The sequence below is a fragment of the Phyllobates terribilis genome, unplaced genomic scaffold (assembly GCF_046119375.1).
Source record: "Phyllobates terribilis strain yellow unplaced genomic scaffold, ASM4611937v1 Scaffold_12__6_contigs__length_324123572, whole genome shotgun sequence".
Taxonomy (NCBI): domain Eukaryota; kingdom Metazoa; phylum Chordata; class Amphibia; order Anura; family Dendrobatidae; genus Phyllobates; species Phyllobates terribilis.
In genome coordinates, this window is record NW_027362772.1 from 91,200,943 (window position 1) to 91,222,667 (window position 21,725).

At 49.4% G+C, this 21,725-nt stretch overlaps 1 protein-coding gene across 2 annotated transcripts in view; it reads right to left on the reverse strand.

Moving 5' to 3' along the window:
- ANO7 (anoctamin 7) overlaps positions 1-7,347 on the reverse strand; it is a 110,296-nt gene extending 102,949 nt beyond the window's left edge. For both annotated transcript variants that reach the window (XM_073656135.1, XM_073656134.1), the window contains exons 1-3: positions 7,190-7,347; positions 4,592-4,734; positions 4,401-4,509 (exon numbers count right to left, since the gene is read on the reverse strand). In XM_073656135.1, coding sequence (XP_073512236.1) covers positions 4,401-4,509; positions 4,592-4,717 — 235 coding nt within the window. In that variant the 5' untranslated portion in view covers positions 4,718-4,734; positions 7,190-7,347. The remainder of the gene's footprint in view (positions 1-4,400; positions 4,510-4,591; positions 4,735-7,189) is intronic.
- Between the last annotated feature and the right edge of the window lie 14,378 nt (positions 7,348-21,725).

A 21,725-nucleotide genomic window follows, 5' to 3' on the forward strand; every position in this document is an offset into this window, starting at 1 on the left:
CACTCCTCCTGTCCTGTATATATACACTGCACAGTACCACTCCTCCTGTATATATACACTGCACAGTACCACTCCTCCTGTATATATACACTGCACAGTACCACTCCTCTTGTCCTGTATATATACACTGCACAGTTCCACTCCTCCTGTCCTGTATATATACACTGCACAGTACCACTCCTCCTGTATATATACACTGCACAGTTCCACTCCTCCTGTCCTGTATATATACACTGCACAGTACCACTCCTCCTGTATATATACACTGCACAGTACCACTCCTCCTGTATATACACTGCACAGTACCACTCCTCCTGTCCTGTATATACACTGCACAGTACCACTCCTCCTGTATATATACACTGCACAGTTCCACTCCTCCTGTCCTGTATATATACACTGCACAGTACCACTCCTCCTGTATATATACACTGCACAGTACCACTCCCCCTGTCCTGTATATATACCCTGCACAGTACCACTCCTCCTGTCTGGCATATATACACTGCACAGTACCACTCCTCCTGTATATATACACTGCACAGTACCACTCCTCCTGTCCTGTATATATACACTGCACAGTACCACTCCTCCTGTATATATACACTGCACAGTACCACTCCTCCTGTATATATACACTGCACAGTACCACTCCTCCTGTATATACACACTGCACAGTACCACTCCTCCTGTCCTGTATATATACCCTGCACAGTACCACTCCTCCTGTATATATACACTGCACAGTACCACTCCTCCTGTATATATACACTGCACAGTACCACTCCTCCTGTATATATACACTGCACAGTACCACTCCTCCTGTATATATACACTGCACAGTACCACTCCCCTTGTCCTGTATATATACCCTGCACAGTACCACTCCTCCTGTCTGGCATATATACACTGCACAGTACCACTCCTCCTGTATATATACACTGCACAGTACCACTCCTCCTGTCCTGTATATATACACTGCACAGTACCACTCCTCCTGTATATATTCACTGCACAGTACCACTTCTCCTGTATATATACACTGCACAGTACCACTCCTCCTGTCCTGTATCTATACACTGCACAGTACCACTCCTCCTGTATATATTCACTGCACAGTACCACTTCTCCTGTATATATACACTGCACAGTACCACTCCTCATGTCCTGTATATATACCCTGCACAGTACCACTCCTCCTGTATATATACACTGCACAGTACCACTCCTCCTGTCCTGTATATATACACTGCACAGTACCACTCCTCCTGTCCTGTATATATACACTGCACAGTACCACTCCTCCTGTCCTGTATATATACACTGCACAGTACCACTCCTCCTGTATATATACACTGCACAGTACCACTCCTCCTGTATATATACACTGCACAGTACCACTCCTCTTGTCCTGTATATATACACTGCACAGTTCCACTCCTCCTGTCCTGTATATATACACTGCACAGTACCACTCCTCCTGTATATATACACTGCACAGTTCCACTCCTCCTGTCCTGTATATATACACTGCACAGTACCACTCCTCCTGTATATATACACTGCACAGTACCACTCCTCCTGTATATACACTGCACAGTACCACTCCTCCTGTCCTGTATATACACTGCACAGTACCACTCCTCCTGTATATATACACTGCACAGTTCCACTCCTCCTGTCCTGTATATATACACTGCACAGTACCACTCCTCCTGTATATATACACTGCACAGTACCACTCCCCCTGTCCTGTATATATACCCTGCACAGTACCACTCCTCCTGTCTGGCATATATACACTGCACAGTACCACTCCTCCTGTATATATACACTGCACAGTACCACTCCTCCTGTCCTGTATATATACACTGCACAGTACCACTCCTCCTGTATATATACACTGCACAGTACCACTCCTCCTGTATATATACACTGCACAGTACCACTCCTCCTGTATATACACACTGCACAGTACCACTCCTCCTGTCCTGTATATATACCCTGCACAGTACCACTCCTCCTGTATATATACACTGCACAGTACCACTCCTCCTGTATATATACACTGCACAGTACCACTCCTCCTGTATATATACACTGCACAGTACCACTCCTCCTGTATATATACACTGCACAGTACCACTCCCCTTGTCCTGTATATATACCCTGCACAGTACCACTCCTCCTGTCTGGCATATATACACTGCACAGTACCACTCCTCCTGTATATATACACTGCACAGTACCACTCCTCCTGTCCTGTATATATACACTGCACAGTACCACTCCTCCTGTATATATTCACTGCACAGTACCACTTCTCCTGTATATATACACTGCACAGTACCACTCCTCCTGTCCTGTATCTATACACTGCACAGTACCACTCCTCCTGTATATATTCACTGCACAGTACCACTTCTCCTGTATATATACACTGCACAGTACCACTCCTCATGTCCTGTATATATACCCTGCACAGTACCACTCCTCCTGTATATATACACTGCACAGTACCACTCCTCCTGTATATATACACTGCACAGTACCACTCCTCCTGTATATATACACTGCACAGTACCACTCCTCCTGTATATATACACTGCACAGTACCACTCCTCCTGTATATACACACTGCACAGTACCACTCCTCCTGTATATACACAGCACAGTACCACTCCTCCTGTCCTGTATATACACACTGCACAGTACCACTCCTCCTGTCTTGTATATATACACTGCACAGTACCACTTCTCCTCTATATATACACAGCACAGTACCACTCCTCCTGTCCTGTATATACACACTGCACAGCACCACTCCTCCTGTCCTGTATATATACACTGCACAGTACCACTCCTCCTGTCCTGTATATATACACTGCACAGTACCACTCCTCCTGTACTGTATATACACACTGCACAGCACCACTCCTCCTGTCCTGTATATATACACAGCACAGTACCACTCCTCCTGTCCTGTATATATACACTGCACAGTACCGCTCCTCCTGTCCTGTATATATACACTGTACAGTACCACTCCTCCTGTCCTGTATATATACACTGCACAGTACCACTCCTCCTGTATATATACACTGCATAGTACAGCTCCTCCTGTATATATACACTGCACAGTACCACTCCTCCTGTATATATACACTGCACAGTACCACTCCTCCTGTATATATACACTGCACAGTACCACTCCTCCTGTCCTGTATATATACACTGCACAGTACCACTCCTCCTGTCCTGTATATATACACTGCACAGTACCACTCCTCCTGTATATATACACTGCACAGTACCATTTCTCCTGTATATATACACTGCACAGTACCATTTCTCCTGTATATATACACTACACAGTACCACTCCTCCTGTATATATACACTGCACAGTACCACTCCTCCTGTATATATACACTGCACAGTACCACTCCTCCTGTCCTGTATATATACACTGCACAGTACCACTCCTCCTGTCCTGTATATATACACTGCACAGTACCACTCCTCCTGTCCTGTATATATACACTGTACAGCACCACTCCTCCTGTATATATACTGCACAGTACCACTCCTCCTGTATATATACACTGTACAGTACCACTCCTCCTGTCCTGTATATATACACTGCACAGTACCACTCCTCCTGTCCTGTATATATACACTGCACAGTACCACTCCTCCTGTATATATACACTGCACAGTACCACTCCTCCTGTATATATATACACTGCACAGTACCACTCCTCCTGTATATATACACTGCACAGTACCACTCCTCCTGTATATATACACTGCACAGTACCACTTCTCCTGTATATATACACTGCACAGTACCACTCCTCCCGTCCTGTATATATACACTGCACAGTACCACTCCTCCTGTATATATACACTGCACAGTACCACTCCTCCTGTCCTGTATATATACACTGCACAGTACCACTCCTCCTGTCCTGTATATATACACTGTACAGCACCACTCCTCCTGTATATATACTGCACAGTACCACTCCTCCTGTATATATACACTGTACAGTACCACTCCTCCTGTCCTGTATATATACACTGCACAGTACCACTCCTCCTGTCCTGTATATATACACTGTACAGTACCACTCCTCCTGTATATATACACTGCACAGTACCACTCCTCCTGTATATATACACTGCACAGTACCACTCCTCCTGTATATATACACTGCACAGTACCACTCCTCCTGTATATATACACTGCACAGTACCACTCCTCCTGTATATATGCACTGCACAGTACCACTTCTCCTGTATATATACACTGCACAGTACCACTCCTCCTGTCCTGTATATATACACAGCACAGTACCACTTCCTTTCTTCTGGATATTTGAGATGTATTGCTCTCACCAATCGGTGTTTTCCCATCTTTGAAGAAGTTTCCGTGGTGCTGGGCTCGGTAGTACTCCGTACATGGGATGTATATTGGATCTTCATCTTCGTCATCTTCCTCTCCGTACTGCGCACAGAGCAGGGGGTGATATACTGTACAGCTCTGCTGTTACATATCCTCACCAGTATATATATATATATATACTTACATATCCGCCGCCTCCGTTGTGTGGGGGTCCCGGGGACTCACCGAGTATTTCTCCTCCCTCTGTCTCCAGATCAACCAGTGAGCTGGTGTCCAGATCCGACCAGTCCGAAAGCTTCCGCCGAAACATGTCTGCCGCTCCGCTGCCTGCCCCGGATATAAAGACCGGAGGAACGGGAGAGGTCAGGACGAGCACTGAATACGGAGGAGCCCTGTGACCGGCGCAGTACGGAGGGGCCCTGTGACCGGTGCAGTACGGAGGGGCCCTGTGACCGGTGCAGTACGGAGGGGCCCTGTGACCGGTGCAGTACGGAGGGGCCCTGTGACCGGTGCAGTACGGAGGGGCCCTGTGACCGGTGCAGTACGGAGGGGCCCTGTGACCGGTGCAGTACGGAGGGGCCCTGTGACCGGTGCAGTACGGAGGGGCCCTGTGACCGGTGCAGTACGGAGGGGCCCTGTGACCGGTGCAGTACGGAGGGGCCCTGTGACCGGTGCAGTACGGAGGGGCCCTGTGACCGGTGCAGTACGGAGGGGCCCTGTGACCGGTGCAGTACGGAGGGGCCCTGTGACCGGCGCAGTACGGAGGGGACCTGTGACCGGCGCAGTACGGAGGGGCCCTGTGACCGGCGCAGTACGGAGGGGCCCTGTGACCGGTGCAGTACGGAGGGGCCCTGTGACCGGTGCAGTACGGAGGGGCCCTGTGACCGGTGCAGTACGGAGGGGCCCTGTGACCGGTGCAGTACGGAGGGGCCCTGTGACCGGTGCAGTACGGAGGGGACCTGTGACCGGTGCAGTACAGAGGGGCCCTGTGACCGGCGCAGTACGGAGGGGCCCTGTGACCGGCGCAGTACGGAGGGGACCTGTGACCGATGCAGTACGGAGGGGCCCTGTGACCGGTGCAGTACGGAGGGGACCTGTGACCGGTGCAGTACGGAGGGGACCTGTGACCGGTGCAGTACGGAGGGGCTCTGTGACCGGTGCAGTACGGAGGAGCCCTGTGACCAGTGCAGTATGGAGGGGCTCTGTGACCGGTGCAGTACGGAGGAGCCCTGTGACCGGTGCAGTACAGAGGGGCCCTGTGACCGGTGCAGTACGGAGGGGCCCTGTGACCGGTGCAGTACGGAGGGGCTCTGTGACCGGTGCAGTACGGAGGGGACCTGTGACCGGTGCAGTACGGAGGGGATCTGTGACCGGTGCAGTACGGAGGGGCCCTGTGACCGGCGCAGTACGGAGGGGACCTGTGACCGATGCAGTATGGAGGGGCCCTGTGACCGGTGCAGTACGGAGGGGACCTGTGACCGGTGCAGTACGGAGGGGACCTGTGACCGGTGCAGTATGGAGGGGCTCTGTGACCGGTGCAGTACGGAGGAGCCCTGTGACCGGTGCAGTATGGAGGGGCTCTGTGACCGGTGCAGTACGGAGGAGCCCTGTGACCGGTGCAGTACAGAGGGGCCCTGTGACCGGTGCAGTACGGAGGGGCCCTGTGACCGGTGCAGTACGGAGGGGCTCTGTGACCGGTGCAGTACGGAGGGGACCTGTGACCGGTGCAGTATGGAGGGGCCCTGTGACCGGTGCAGTATGGAGGGGACCTGTGACCGGTGCAGTACGGAGGGGACCTGTGACCGGTGCAGTATAGAGGGGCCCTGTGACCGGTGCAGTATGGAGGGGCCCTTTGACCGGTGCAGTACGGAGGGGCCCTGTGACCGGTGCAGTATGGAGGGGCCCTGTGACCGGTGCAGTACAGAGGGGCCCTGTGACCGGTGCAGTACGGAGGGGCCCTGTGACCGGTGCAGTACGGAGGAGCCCTGTGACCGATGCAGTATGGAGGGGCTCTGTGACCGGTGCAGTATGGAGGGGCTCTGTGACCGGTGCAGTACGGAGGAGCCCTGTGACCGGTGCAGTACGGAGGGGCCCTGTGACCGGTGCAGTACAGAGGGGCCCTGTGACCGGTGCAGTACGGAGGGGCCCTGTGACCGGTGCAGTACGGAGGGGCCCTGTGACCGGTGCAGTACGGAGGGGCTCTGTGACCGGTGCAGTACGGAGGGGCCCTGTGACCGATGCAGTACGGAGGGGCCCTGTGACCGGTGCAGTATGGAGGGGCCCTGTGACCGATGCAGTATGGAGGGGCCCTGTGACCGGTGCAGTACAGAGGGGCCCTGTGACCGGTGCAGTATGGAGGGGCCCTGTGACCGGTGCAGTATGGAGGGGCCCTGTGACCGGTGCAGTACGGAGGGGCCCTGTGACCGATGCAGTATGGAGGGCCCTGTGACCGGTGCAGTACGGAGGGGCCCTGTGACCGGTGCAGTATGGAGGGGCCCTGTGACCGATGCAGTACGGAGGGGCCCTGTGACCGGTGCAGTACGGAGGGGCCCTTTGACCGGTGCAGTACGGAGGGGCCCTGTGACCGGTGCAGTATGGAGGGGCCCTGTGACCGATGCAGTATAGAGGGGCCCTGTGACCGGTGCAGTATAGAGGGGCCCTGTGACCGGTGCAGTATGGAGGGGCCCTGTGACCGGCACCATAAGTAGAAGGTGCAGGGTGAGGGGAGACCCCCGGGTGCTGCAGGGCTGAGGATGGGGCGCGGGGATCTGCGTCCTCTCACCTGAGCTCCGGCATTGATGGGTGTGAGATGCAGCAGATCTGTCTCCAGGGAGAGAGGAAGAGGAGGAGAGAGCAGTGCGGAGACTGAGGCCATTACCTCCTCCCCATCACCGAGGATGCTGAGCTACCGCACATGTACCACCCCCTCATACACACTGTATCCAAGCCTATCAAGTGAATCCATCTGCTCAGACGTGTATCTAATCCTCTCCTGTGTGATACTGTCTGCTGAGCCGTGTATCTAATCCTCTCCTGTGTGATACTGTCTGCTGAGCCGTGTATCTAATCCTATCCTGTGTGATACTCTCTGCTGAGCCGTGTATCTAATCCTCTCCTGTGTGATACTGTCTGCTGAGCCGTGTATCTAATCCTATCCTGTGTGATACTGTCTGCTGAGCCGTGTATCTAATCCTATCCTGTGTGATACTGTCTGCTGAGCCGTGTATCTAATCCCTCCTGTGTGATACCGTCTGCTGAGCCGTGTATCTAATCCTATCCTGTGTGATACTGTCTGCTGAGCCGTGTATCTAATCCTATCCTGTGTGATACCGTCTGCTGAGCCGTGTATCTAATCCTATCCCGTGTGATACCATCTGCTGAGCCGTGTATCTAACCCTCTCCTGTGTGATACTGTCTGCTGAGCCCTGTATCTAATCCTCTCCTGTGTGATACTGTCTGCTGAGCAGTGTATCTAATCCTCTCCTGTGTGATACTGTCTGCTGAGCCGTGTATCTAATCCTATCCTGTGTGATACTGTCTGCTGAGCTGTGTATCTAATCCTCTCCTGTGTGATACTGTCTGCTGAGCCGTGTATCTAATCCTCTCCTGTGTGATACTGACTGCTGAGCCGTGTATCTAATCCTATCCTGTGTGATACTGTCTGCTGAGCTGTGTATCTAATCCTCTCCTGTGTGATACTGTCTGCTGAGCCATGTATCTAATCCTCTCCTGTGTGATACTGTCTGCTGAGCTGTGTATCTAATCCTCTCCTGTGTGATACTGTCTGCTGAGCCATGTATCTAATCCTCTCCTGTGTGATACTGACTGCTGAGCCGTGTATCTAATCCTATCCTGTGTGATACTGTCTGCTGAGCCATGTATCTAATCCTCTCCTGTATGATACTGTCTGCTGAGCCGTGTATCTAATCCTCTCCTGTGTGATACCGTCTGCTGAGCTGTGTATCTAATCCTATCCTGTGTGATACTGTCTGCTGAGCCGTGTATCTAATCCTATCCTGTGTGATACCATCTGCTGGCCCGTGTATCTAATCCTATCCTGTGTGATACCATCTGCTGAGCCGTGTATCTAATCCTATCCTGTGTGATACCATCTGCTGAGCCATGTATCTAATCCTATCCTGTGTGATACTGTCTGCTGAGCCGTGTATCTAATCCTATCCTGTGTGATACCATCTGCTGAGCCGTGTATCTAATCCTATCCCGTGTGATACCATCTGCTGAGCCATGTATCTAACCCTCTCCTGTGTGATACTGTCTGCTGAGCCGTGTATCTAATCCTATCCTGTGTGATACCGTCTGCTGAGCCGTGTATCTAATCCTCTCCTGTGTGATACTGACTGCTGAGCCGTGTATCTAATCCTATCCTGTGTGATACCGACTGCTGAGCCGTGTATCTAATCCTCTCCTGTGTGATACTGTCTGCTGAGCCGTGTATCTAATCCTCTCCTGTGTGATACTGTCTGCTGAGCCGTGTATCTAATCCTCTCCTGTGTGATACTGACTGCTGAGCCGTGTATCTAATCCTTTTCTGTGTGATACTGACTGCTGAGCCGTGTATCTAATCCTCTCCTGTGTGATACTGTCTGCTGAGCCGTGTATCTAATCCTCTTCTGTGTGATACTGTCTGCTGAGCCGTGTATCTAATCCTATCCTGTGTGATACTGTCTGCTGAGCCGTGTATCTAATCCTCTTCTGTGTGATACTGTCTGCTGAGCCGTGTATCTAATCCTCTCCTGTGTGATACTGACTTCTGAGCCATGTATCTAATCCTCTTCTGTGTGATACTGACTGCCGAGCCGCGTATCTAATCCTCTTCTGTGTGATACTGACTGCTGAGCCGTGTATCTAATCCTATCCTGTGTGATACTGTCTGCTGAGCCGTGTATCTAATCCTCTTCTGTGTGATACTGTCTGCTGAGCCGTGTATCTAATCCTATCCTGTGTGATACTGTCTGCTGAGCCGTGTATCTAATCCTCTTCTGTGTGATACTGTCTGCTGAGCCGTGTATCTAATCCTCTCCTGTGTGATACTGACTTCTGAGCCATGTATCTAATCCTCTTCTGTGTGATACTGACTGCCGAGCCGAGTATCTAATCCTATCCTGTGTGATACTGTCTGCTGAGCCGTGTATCTAATCCTATCCTGTGTGATACTGCCTGCTGAGCCGTGTATCTAATCCTCTCCTGTGTGATACCGACTGCTGAGCCGTGTATCTAATCCTATCCTGTATGATACTGTCTGCTGAGCCGTGTATCTAATCCTATCCTGTGTGATACTGTCTGCTGAGCCGTGAATCTAATCCTCTCCTGTGTGATACTGTCTGCTGAGCCGTGTATCTAATCCTCTCCTGTGTGATACTGTCTGCTGAGCCGTGTATCTAATCCCATCCTGTGTGATACTGTCTGCTGAGCTGTGTATCTAATCCTCTCCTGTGTGATACTGTCTGCTGAGCCGTGTATCTAATCCTCTCCTGTGTGATACTGTCTGCTGAGCCGTGTATCTAATCCTCTCCTGTGTGATACTGTCTGCTGAGCTGTGTATCTAATCCTATCCTGTGTAATACTGTCTGCTGAGCTGTGTATCTAATCCTATCCTGTGTGATACTGTCTGCTGAGCCGTGTATCTAATCCTATCCTGTGTGATACTGTCTGCTGAGCCGTGTATCTAATCCTCTCCTGTGTGATACTGTCTGCTGAGCCGTGTATCTAATCCTGTCCTGTGTGATACTGTCTGCTGAGCCGTGTATCTAATCCTATCCTGTGTGATACTGACTGCTGAGCCGTGTATCTAATCCTCTCCTGTGTGATACTGTCTGCTGAGCTGTGTATCTAATCCTCTCCTGTGTGATACTGTCTGCTGAGCTGTGTATCTAATCCTATCCTGTGTGATACCGTCTGCTGAGCTGTGTATCTAATCCTATCCTGTGTGATACTGTCTGCTGAGCTGTGTATCTAATCCTATCCTGTGTGATACCGTCTGCTGAGCTGTGTATCTAATCCTATCCTGTGTGATACTGCCTGCTGAGCCATGAATCTAATCCTCTCCTGTGTGATACCGTCTGCTGAGCTGTGTATCTAATCCTATCCTGTGTGATACTGTCTGCTGAGCCGTGTATCTAATCCTGTCCTGTGTGATACTGTCTGCTGAGCCGTGTATCTAATCCTGTCCTGTGTGATACTGTCTGCTGAGCCGTGTATCTAATCCTATCCTGTGTGATACTATCTGCTGAGCTGTGTATCTAATCCTCTCCTGTGTGATACTGTCTGCTGAGCTGTGTATCTAATCCTATCCTGTGTGATACCGTCTGCTGAGCCGTGTATCTAATGCTCTCCTGTGTGATACTGTCTGCTGAGCCGTGTATCTAATCCTATCCTGTGTAATACTGTCTGCTGAGCCGTGTATCTAATCCTCTCCTGTGTGATACTGTCTGCTGAGCCGTGTATCTAATCCTATCCTGTGTAATACTGTCTGCTGAGCCGTGTATCTAATCCTCTCCTGTGTGATACTGTCTGCTGAGCTGTGTATCTAATCCTCTCCTGTGTGATACTGTCTGCTGAGCCGTGTATCTAATCCTATCCTGTGTGATACTGTCTGCTGAGCCGTGTATCTAATCCTCTCCTGTGTGATACTGTCTGCTGAGCCGTGTATCTAATCCTCTCCTGTGTGATGCTGTCTGCTGAGCTGTGTATCTAATCCTCTCTTGTGTTATGCTGTCTGCTGAGCCGTGTATCTAATCCTATCCTGTGTGATACTGTCTGCTGAGCGTGTATCTAATCCTATCCTGTGTGATACTGTCTGCTGAGCCGTGTATCTAATCCTCTCCTGTGTGATACTGTCTGCTGAGCCGTGTATCTAATCCTCTCCTGTGTGATACTGTCTACTGAGCCGTGTATCTATTCCTGTCCTGTGTGATACTGTCTGCTGAGCCGTGTATCTAATTCTCTCCTGTGTGATACTGTCTGCTGAGCCGTGTATCTAATCCTCTCCTGTGTGATGCTGTCTGCTGAGCCGTGTATCTAATCCTATCCTGTGTGATACTGTCTGCTGAGCCGTGTATCTAATCCTCTCCTGTGTGATGCTGTCTGCTGAGCCGTGTATCTAATCCTCTCCTGTGTGATACTATCTGCTGAGCCGTGTATCTAATCCTCTCCTGTGTGATACCGTCTGCTGAGCAGTGTATCTAATCCTACCCTGTGTGATACCGTCTGCTGAGCCGTGTATCTAATTCTCTCCTGTGTGATACCGTCTGCTGAGCCGTGTATCTAATCCTCTCCTGTGTGATACTGTCTGCTGAGCCGTGTATCTAATCCTCTCCTGTGTGATACTGTCTGCTGAGTTGTGTATCTAATCCTCTCCTGTGTGATACCATCTGCTGAGCCGTGTATCTAATTCTCTCCTGTGTGATACCATCTGCTGAGCCGTGTATCTAATCCTTTCCTGTGTGATACCGACTGCTGAGCCGTGTATCTAATCCTCTCCTGTGTGGTACCATCTGCTGAGCCGTGTATCTAATCCTCTCCTGTGTGATACTGTCTGCTGAGCCTGTATCTAATCCTGTCCTGTGTGATACCATCTGCTGAGCCGTGTATCTAATCCTCTCCTGTGTGATACCATCTGCTGAGTCGTGTATCTAATCCTGTCCTGTGTGATACCATCTGCTGAGCCGTGTATCTAATTCTCTCCTGTGTGATACCATCTGCTGAGCTGTGTATCTAATCCTCTCCTGTGTGATACCGACTGCTGAGCCGTGTATCTAATCCTCTCCTGTGTGATACCGACTGCTGAGCCGTGTATCTAATCCTCTCCTGTGTGGTACCGTCTGCTGAGCCGTGTATCTAATCCTCTCCTGTGTGATACCGTCTGCTGAGTCGTGTATCTAATCCTGTCCTGTGTGATACCGTCTGCTGAGCCGTGTATCTAATCCTCTCCTGTGTGATACCATCTGATGAGCCGTGTATCTAATCCTCTCCTGTGTGATACCATCTGCTGAGCCATGTATCTAATCCTATCCTGTGTGATACTGTCTGCTGAGCCGTGTATCTAATCCTATCCTGTGTGATACCATCTGCTGAGCCGTGTATCTAATCCTATCCCGTGTGATACCATCTGCTGAGCCATGTATCTAACCCTCTCCTGTGTGATACTGTCTGCTGAGCCGTGTATCTAATCCTATCCTGTGTGATACCGTCTGCTGAGCCGTGTATCTAATCCTCTCCTGTGTGATACTGACTGCTGAGCCGTGTATCTAATCCTATCCTGTGTGATACCGACTGCTGAGCCGTGTATCTAATCCTCTCCTGTGTGATACTGTCTGCTGAGCCGTGTATCTAATCCTCTCCTGTGTGATACTGTCTGCTGAGCCGTGTATCTAATCCTCTCCTGTGTGATACTGACTGCTGAGCCGTGTATCTAATCCTTTTCTGTGTGATACTGACTGCTGAGCCGTGTATCTAATCCTCTCCTGTGTGATACTGTCTGCTGAGCCGTGTATCTAATCCTCTTCTGTGTGATACTGTCTGCTGAGCCGTGTATCTAATCCTATCCTGTGTGATACTGTCTGCTGAGCCGTGTATCTAATCCTCTTCTGTGTGATACTGTCTGCTGAGCCGTGTATCTAATCCTCTCCTGTGTGATACTGACTTCTGAGCCATGTATCTAATCCTCTTCTGTGTGATACTGACTGCCGAGCCGCGTATCTAATCCTCTTCTGTGTGATACTGACTGCTGAGCCGTGTATCTAATCCTATCCTGTGTGATACTGTCTGCTGAGCCGTGTATCTAATCCTCTTCTGTGTGATACTGTCTGCTGAGCCGTGTATCTAATCCTATCCTGTGTGATACTGTCTGCTGAGCCGTGTATCTAATCCTCTTCTGTGTGATACTGTCTGCTGAGCCGTGTATCTAATCCTCTCTTGTGTGATACTGACTTCTGAGCCATGTATCTAATCCTCTTCTGTGTGATACTGACTGCCGAGCCGAGTATCTAATCCTATCCTGTGTGATACTGTCTGCTGAGCCGTGTATCTAATCCTATCCTGTGTGATACTGTCTGCTGAGCCGTGTATCTAATCCTCTCCTGTGTGATACTGTCTGCTGATCTCTGTATCTAATCCTCTCCTGTGTGATACTGTCTGCTGAGCTGTGTATCTAATCCTATCCCGTGTGATACTGTCTGCTGAGCAGTGTATCTAATCCTCTCCTGTGTGATACTGTCTGCTGAGCCGTGTATCTAATCCTATCCTGTGTGATACTGTCTGCTGAGCTGTGTATCTAATCCTATCCCGTGTGATACTGTCTGCTGAGCCGTGTATCTAATCCTATCCCGTGTGATACTGTCTGCTGAGCCGTGTATCTAATCCTATCCTGTGTGATACCGTCTGCTGAGCTGTGTATCTAATCCTATCCTGTGTGATACTGTCTGCTGAGCCGTGTATCTAATCCTATCCTGTGTGATACCATCTGCTGGCCCGTGTATCTAATCCTATCCTGTGTGATACCATCTGCTGAGCCATGTATCTAACCCTCTCCTGTGTGATACTGTCTGCTGAGCCGTGTATCTAATCCTATCCTGTGTGATACCGTCTGCTGAGCCGTGTATCTAATCCTCTCCTGTGTGATACTGACTGCTGAGCCGTGTATCTAATCCTATCCCGTGTGATACCATCTGCTGAGCCATGTATCTAACCCTCTCCTGTGTGATACTGTCTGCTGAGCCGTGTATCTAATCCTATCCTGTGTGATACCGTCTGCTGAGCCGTGTATCTAATCCTCTCCTGTGTGATACTGACTGCTGAGCCGTGTATCTAATCCTATCCTGTGTGATACCGACTGCTGAGCCGTGTATCTAATCCTCTCCTGTGTGATACCGACTGCTGAGCCGTGTATCTAATCCTCTCCTGTGTGATACTGTCTGCTGAGCCGTGTATCTAATCCTCTCCTGTGTGATACTGACTGCTGAGCCGTGTATCTAATCCTCTCCTGTGTGATACTGACTGCTGAGCCGTGTATCTAATCCTTTTCTGTGTGATACTGACTGCTGAGCCGTGTATCTAATCCTCTCCTGTGTGATACTGTCTGCTGAGCCGCGTATCTAATCCTCTTCTGTGTGATACTGACTGCTGAGCCGTGTATCTAATCCTCTTCTGTGTGATACTGTCTGCTGAGCCGTGTATCTAATCCTCTCCTGTGTGATACTGACTTCTGAGCCGTGTATCTAATCCTCTTCTGTGTGATACTGACTGCCGAGCCGAGTATCTAATCCTATCCTGTGTGATACTGTCTGCTGAGCCGTGTATCTAATCCTATCCTGTGTGATACTGTCTGCTGATCTCTGTATCTAATCCTCTCCTGTGTGATACTGTCTGCTGAGCTGTGTATCTAATCCTATCCCGTGTGATACTGTCTGCTGAGCAGTGTATCTAATCCTCTCCTGTGTGATACTGTCTGCTGAGCCGTGTATCTAATCCTATCCTGTGTGATACTGTCTGCTGAGCTGTGTATCTAATCCTATCCCGTGTGATACTGTCTGCTGAGCTGTGTATCTAATCCTATCCCGTGTGATACTGTCTGCTGAGCCGTGTATCTAATCCTATCCTGTGTGATACTGTCTGCTGAGCCGTGTATCTAATCCTCTCCTGTGTGATACTGTCTGCTGAGCCGTGTATCTAATCCTCTCCTTTGTGATACTGTCTGCTGAGCCGTGTATCTAATCCTCTCCTGTGTGATACCGTCTGCTGAGCCGTGTATCTAATCCTCTGTTGTGTGATACTATCTGCTGAGCCGTGTATCTAATCCTATCCTGTGTGATACTGTCTGCTGAGCCGTGTATCTAATCCTATCCTGTGTGATACTGTCTGCTGAGCCGTGTATCTAATCCTATCCTGTGTGATACTGCCTGCTGAGCCGTGTATCTAATCCTCTCCTGTGTGATACTGTCTGCTGAGCCGTGTATCTAATCCTATCCTGTGTGATACCGTCTGCTGAGCCGTGTATCTAATCCTATCCTGTGTGATACTGCCTGCTGAGCCGTGTATCTAATCCTCTCCTGTGTGATACCGACTGCTGAGCCGTGTATCTAATCCTATCCTGTATGATACTGTCTGCTGAGCCGTGTATCTAATCCTATCCTGTGTGATACTGTCTGCTGAGCCGTGAATCTAATCCTCTCCTGTGTGATACTGTCTGCTGAGCTGTGTATCTAATCCTCTCCTGTGTGATACTGTCTGCTGAGCCGTGTATCTAATCCTCTCCTGTGTGATACTGTCTGCTGAGCTGTGTATCTAATCCTATCCTGTGTAATACTGTCTGCTGAGCTGTGTATCTAATCCTATCCTGTGTGATACTGTCTGCTGAGCCGTGTATCTAATCCTATCCTGTGTGATACTGTCTGCTGAGCCGTGTATCTAATCCTCTCCTGTGTGATACTGTCTGCTGAGCCGTGTATCTAATCCTGTCCTGTGTGATACTGTCTGCTGAGCCGTGTATCTAATCCTATCCTGTGTGATACTATCTGCTGAGCTGTGTATCTAATCCTCTCCTGTGTGATACTGTCTGCTGAGCTGTGTATCTAATCCTATCCTGTGTGATACCGTCTGCTGAGCTGTGTATCTAATCCTATCCTGTGTGATACTGTCTGCTGAGCTGTGTATCTAATCCTATCCTGTGTGATACCGTCTGCTGAGATATGTATCTAATCCTATCCTGTGTGATACTGCCTGCTGAGCCATGAATCTAATCCTCTCCTGTGTGATACCGTCTGCTGAGCTGTGTATCTAATCCTATCCTGTGTGATACTGTCTGCTGAGCCGTGTATCTAATCCTGTCCTGTGTGATACTGTCTGCTGAGCCGTGTATCTAATCCTGTCCTGTGTGATACTGTCTGCTGAGCCGTGTATCTAATCCTATCCTGTGTGATACTATCTGCTGAGCTGTGTATCTAATCCTCTCCTGTGTGATACTGTCTGCTGAGCTGTGTATCTAATCCTATCCTGTGTGATACCGTCTGCTGAGCCGTGTATCTAATCCTATCCTGTGTAATACTGTCTGCTGAGCCGTGTATCTAATCCTCTCCTGTGTGATACTGTCTGCTGAGCCGTGTATCTAATCCTCTCCTGTGTGATGCTGTCTGCTGAGCCGTGTATCTAATCCTATCCTGTGTGATACTGTCTGCTGAGCCGTGTATCTAATCCTCTCCTGTGTGATACTGTCTGCTGAGCCGTGTATCTAATCCTCTCCTGTGTGATGCTGTCTGCTGAGCGTGTATCTAATCCTATCCTGTGTGATACTGTCTGCTGAGCCGTGTATCTAATCCTCTCCTGTGTGATACTGTCTGCTGAGCCGTGTATCTAATCCTCTCCTGTGTGATACTGTCTGCTGAGCCGTGTATCTAATCCTCTCTTGTGTGATGCTGTCTGCTGAGCCGTGTATCTAATCCTATCCTGTGTGATACTGTCTGCTGAGCGTGTATCTAATCCTATCCTGTGTGATACTGTCTGCTGAGCCGTGTATCTAATCCTCTCCTGTGTGATACTGTCTGCTGAGCCGTGTATCTAATCCTCTCCTGTGTGATACTGTCTGCTGAGCCGTGTATCTAATCCTCTCCTGTGTGATACTGTCTGCTGAGCCGTGTATCTAATCCTCTCCTGTGTGATACTGTCTACTGAGCCGTGTATCTATTCCTGTCCTGTGTGATACTGTCTGCTGAGCCGTGTATCTAATCCTATCCTGTGTGATACTGTCTGCTGAGCCGTGTATCTAATCCTCTCCTGTGTGATGCTGTCTGCTGAGCCGTGTATCTAATCCTCTCCTGTGTGATACTATCTGCTGAGCCGTGTATCTAATCCTCTCCTGTGTGATACCGTCTGCTGAGCAGTGTATCTAATCCTACCCTGTGTGATACCGTCTGCTGAGCCGTGTATCTAATTCTCTCCTGTGTGATACCGTCTGCTGAGCCGTGTATCTAATCCTCTCCTGTGTGATACTGTCTGCTGAGCCGTGTATCTAATCCTCTCCTGTGTGATACTGTCTGCTGAGTTGTGTATCTAATCCTCTCCTGTGTGGTACCATCTGCTGAGCCGTGTATCTAATCCTCTCCTGTGTGGTACCATCTGCTGAGCCGTGTATCTAATCCTCTCCTGTGTGATACTGTCTGCTGAGCCTGTATCTAATCCTGTCCTGTGTGATACCATCTGCTGAGCCGTGTATCTAATCCTCTCCTGTGTGATACCATCTGCTGAGTCGTGTATCTAATCCTGTCCTGTGTGATACCATCTGCTGAGCCGTGTATCTAATTCTCTCCTGTGTGATACCATCTGCTGAGCTGTGTATCTAATCCTCTCCTGTGTGATACCGACTGCTGAGCCGTGTATCTAATCCTCTCCTGTGTGATACCGACTGCTGAGCCGTCTATCTAATCCTCTCCTGTGTGGTACCGTCTGCTGAGCCGTGTATCTAATCCTCTCCTGTGTGATACCGTCTGCTGAGTCGTGTATCTAATCCTGTCCTGTGTGATACCGTCTGCTGAGCCGTGTATCTAATCCTCTCCTGTGTGATACCATCTGCTGAGCCGTGTATCTAATCCTCTCCTGTGTGATACCGTCTGCTGAGCCGTGTATCTAATCCTATCCTGTGTGATACTATCTGCTGAGCCGTGTATCTAATCCTCTCCTGTGTGATACTGTCTGCTGAGCCGTGTATCTAATCCTCTCCTGTGTGATACTGTCTACTGAGCCGTGTATCTATTCCTGTCCTGTGTGATACTGTCTGCTGAGCCGTGTATCTAATCCTCTCCTGTGTGATGCTGTCTGCTGAGCCGTGTATCTAATCCTATCCTGTGTGATACTGTCTGCTGAGCCGTGTATCTAATCCTCTCCTGTGTGATGCTGTCTGCTGAGCCGTGTATCTAATCCTCTCCTGTGTGATACTGTCTGCTGAGCCGTGTATCTAATCCTCTCCTGTGTGATACCGTCTGCTGAGCAGTGTATCTAATCCTCTCCTGTGTGATACCGTCTGCTGAGCCATGTATCTAATCCTCTCCTGTGTGATACCGTCTGCTGAGCCGTGTATCTAATCCTCTCCTGTGTGATACTGACTGCTGAGCCGTGTATCTAATCCTCTCCTGTGTGATACTATCTGCTGAGCCGTGTATCTAATCCTCTCCTGTGTGATACTGTCTGCTGAGCCGTGTATCTAATCCTATCCTGTGTGATACTGTCTGCTGAGCCGTGTATCTAATCCTCTCCTGTGTGATACTGTCTGCTGAGCCGTGTATCTAATCCTCTCCTGTGTGATACTGTCTGCTGAGCCGTGTATCTAATCCTCTCCTGTGTGATACTGTCTGCTGAGCCGTGTATCTAATCCTCTCCTGTGTGATACTGTCTGCTGAGCCGTGTATCTAATCATATCCTGTGTGATACCGTCTGCTGAGCAGTGTATCTAATCCTCTCCAGTGTGATACTGACTGCTGAGCCGTGTATCTAATCCTCTCCTGTGTGATACCATCTGCTGAGCCGTGTATCTAATCCTCTCCTGTGTGATACCGTCTGCTGAGCAGTGTATCTAATCCTCTCCTGTGTGATACCGTCTGCTGAGCCATGTATCTAATCCTCTCCTGTGTGATACCGTCTGCTGAGCCGTGTATCTAATCCTTTCCTGTGTGATACTGTCTGCTGAGCCGTGTATCTAATCCTCTCCTGTGTGATACTGTCTGCTGAGCCGTGTATCTAATCCTCTCCTGTGTGATACCGTCTGCTGAGCCGTGTATCTAATCCTATCCTGTGTGATACTGTCTGCTGAGCCATGTATCTAATCCTCTCCTGTGTGATACCGTCTGCTGAGCCATGTATCTAATCCTCTCCTGTGTGATACCGTCTGCTGAGCCGTGTATCTAATCCTTTCCTGTGTGATACTGTCTGCTGAGCCGTGTATCTAATCCTCTCCTGTGTGATACTGTCTGCTGAGCCATGTATCTAATCCTCTCCTGTGTGATACCGTCTGCTGAGCCGTGTATCTAATCCTCTCCTGTGTGATACCATCTGCTGAGCTGTGTATCTAATCCTTTCCTGTGTGATACCATCTGCTGCGCTGTGTATCTAATCCTCTCCTGTGTGATACCGACTGCTGAGCCGTGTATCTAATCCTATCCTGTGTGATACCATCTGCTGAGCCGTGTATCTAATCCTATCCTGTGTGATACTGTCTGCTGAGCTGTGTATCTAATCCTCTCCTGTGTGATACTGTCTGCTGAGCCGTGTATCTAATCCTCTCCTGTGTGATACCATCTGCTGAGCTGTGTATCTAATCCTTTCCTGTGTGATACCATCTGCTGCGCTGTGTATCTAATCCTCTCCTGTGTGATACCGACTGCTGAGCCGTGTATCTAATCCTATCCTGTGTGATACCATCTGCTGAGCCGTGTATCTAATCCTATCCTGTGTGATACTGTCTGCTGAGCTGTGTATCTAATCCTCTCCTGTGTGTGATACCGTCTGCTGAGCCGTGTATCTAATCCTCTCCTGTGTGATACCGTCTGCTGAGCCGTGTATCTAATCCTCTCCTGTGTGATACCGTCTGCTGAGCCGTGTATCTAATCCTCTCCTGTGTGATACTGTCTGCTGAGCCGTGTATCTAATCCTCTCCTGTGTGATACCGTCTGCTGAGCCGTGTATCTAATCCTCTCCTGTGTGATACCGTCTGCTGAGCCGTGTATCTAATCCTCTCCTGTGTGATACTGTCTGCTGAGCCGTGTATCTAATCCTCTCCTGTGTGATACTGTCTGCTGAGCCGTGTATCTAATCCTATCCTGTGTGATACTGTCTGCTGTGCCGTGTATCTAATCCTATCCTGTGTGATACTGTCTGCTGAGCCGTGTATCTAATCCTATCCCGTGTGATACTGTCTGCTGAGCCGTGTATCTAATCCTATCCCGTGTGATACTGTCTGGTGAGCAGTGTATCTAATCCTCTCCTGTGTGATACCGTCTGCTGAGCCATGTATCTAATCCTCTCCAGTGTGATACCGTCTGTTGAGCCGTGTATCTAATCCTCTCCTGTGTGATACCGTCTGCTGAGCCGTGTATCTAATCCTCTCCTGTGTGATACCGTCTGTTGAGCTGTGTATCTAATCCTTTCCTGTGTGATACCATATGCTGAGCCGTGTATCTAATCCTCTTCTGTGTGATACTGTCTGCTGAGCTGTGTATCTAATCCTCTCCTGTGTGATACCATATGATGAGCCGTGTATCTAATCCTCTCCTGTGTGATACTGTCTGCTGAGCTGTGTATCTAATCCTCTACTGTGTAATACTGTCTGCTGAGCCGTGTATCTAATCCTATCCTGTGTGATACTGTCTGCTGAGCCGTGTATCTAATCCTCTCCCGTGTGATACTGTCTGCTGAGCCGTGTATCTAATCCTCTCCTGTGAGATACTGACTGCTGAGCCGTGTATCTAATCCTATCCTGTGTGATACTGTCTGCTGAGCCGTTTATCTAATCCTCTCTTGTGTGATACCGTCTGCTGAGCCGTGTATCTAATCCTCTCCTGTGTGATACCGTCTGCTGAGCTGTGTATCTAATCCCATCCTGTGTGATACTGTCTGCTGGGCCGTGTATCTAATCCTCTCCTGTGTGATACTGTCTGCTGAGCCGTGTATCTAATCCTCTCCTGTGTGATACTGTCTGCTGAGCCGTGTATCTAATCCTCTCCTGTGTGATACTGTCTGCTGAGCCGTGTATCTAATCCTCTCCTGTGTGATACTGTCTGCTGAGCCGTGTATCTAATCCTCTCCTGTGTGATACTGTCTGCTGAGCCGTGTATCTAATCCTATCCTGTGTGATACTGTCTGCTGAGCCGTGTATCTAATCCTCTCCTGTGTGATACCGTCTGCTGAGCTGTGTATCTAATCCTCTCCTGTGTGATACTGTCTGCTGAGCCGTGTATCTAATCCTCTCCTGTGTGATACTGTCTGCTGAGCCGTGTATCTAATCCTCTCCTGTGTGATACCGTCTGCTGAGCTGTGTATCTAATCCTCTCCTGTGTGATACCGTCTGCTGAGCCATGTATCTAATCCTCTCCTGTGTGATACCGTCTGCTGAGCCGTGTATCTAATCCTCTCCTGTGAGATACTGTCTGCTGAGCCGTGTATCTAATCCTCTCCTGTGTGATACTGTCTGCTGAGCCGTGTATCTAATCCTCTCCTGTGAGATACTGACTGCTGAGCCGTGAATCTAATCCTCTCCTGTGTGATACCGTCTGCTGAGCCGTGTATCTAATCCTATCCTGTGTGATACTGTCTGCTGA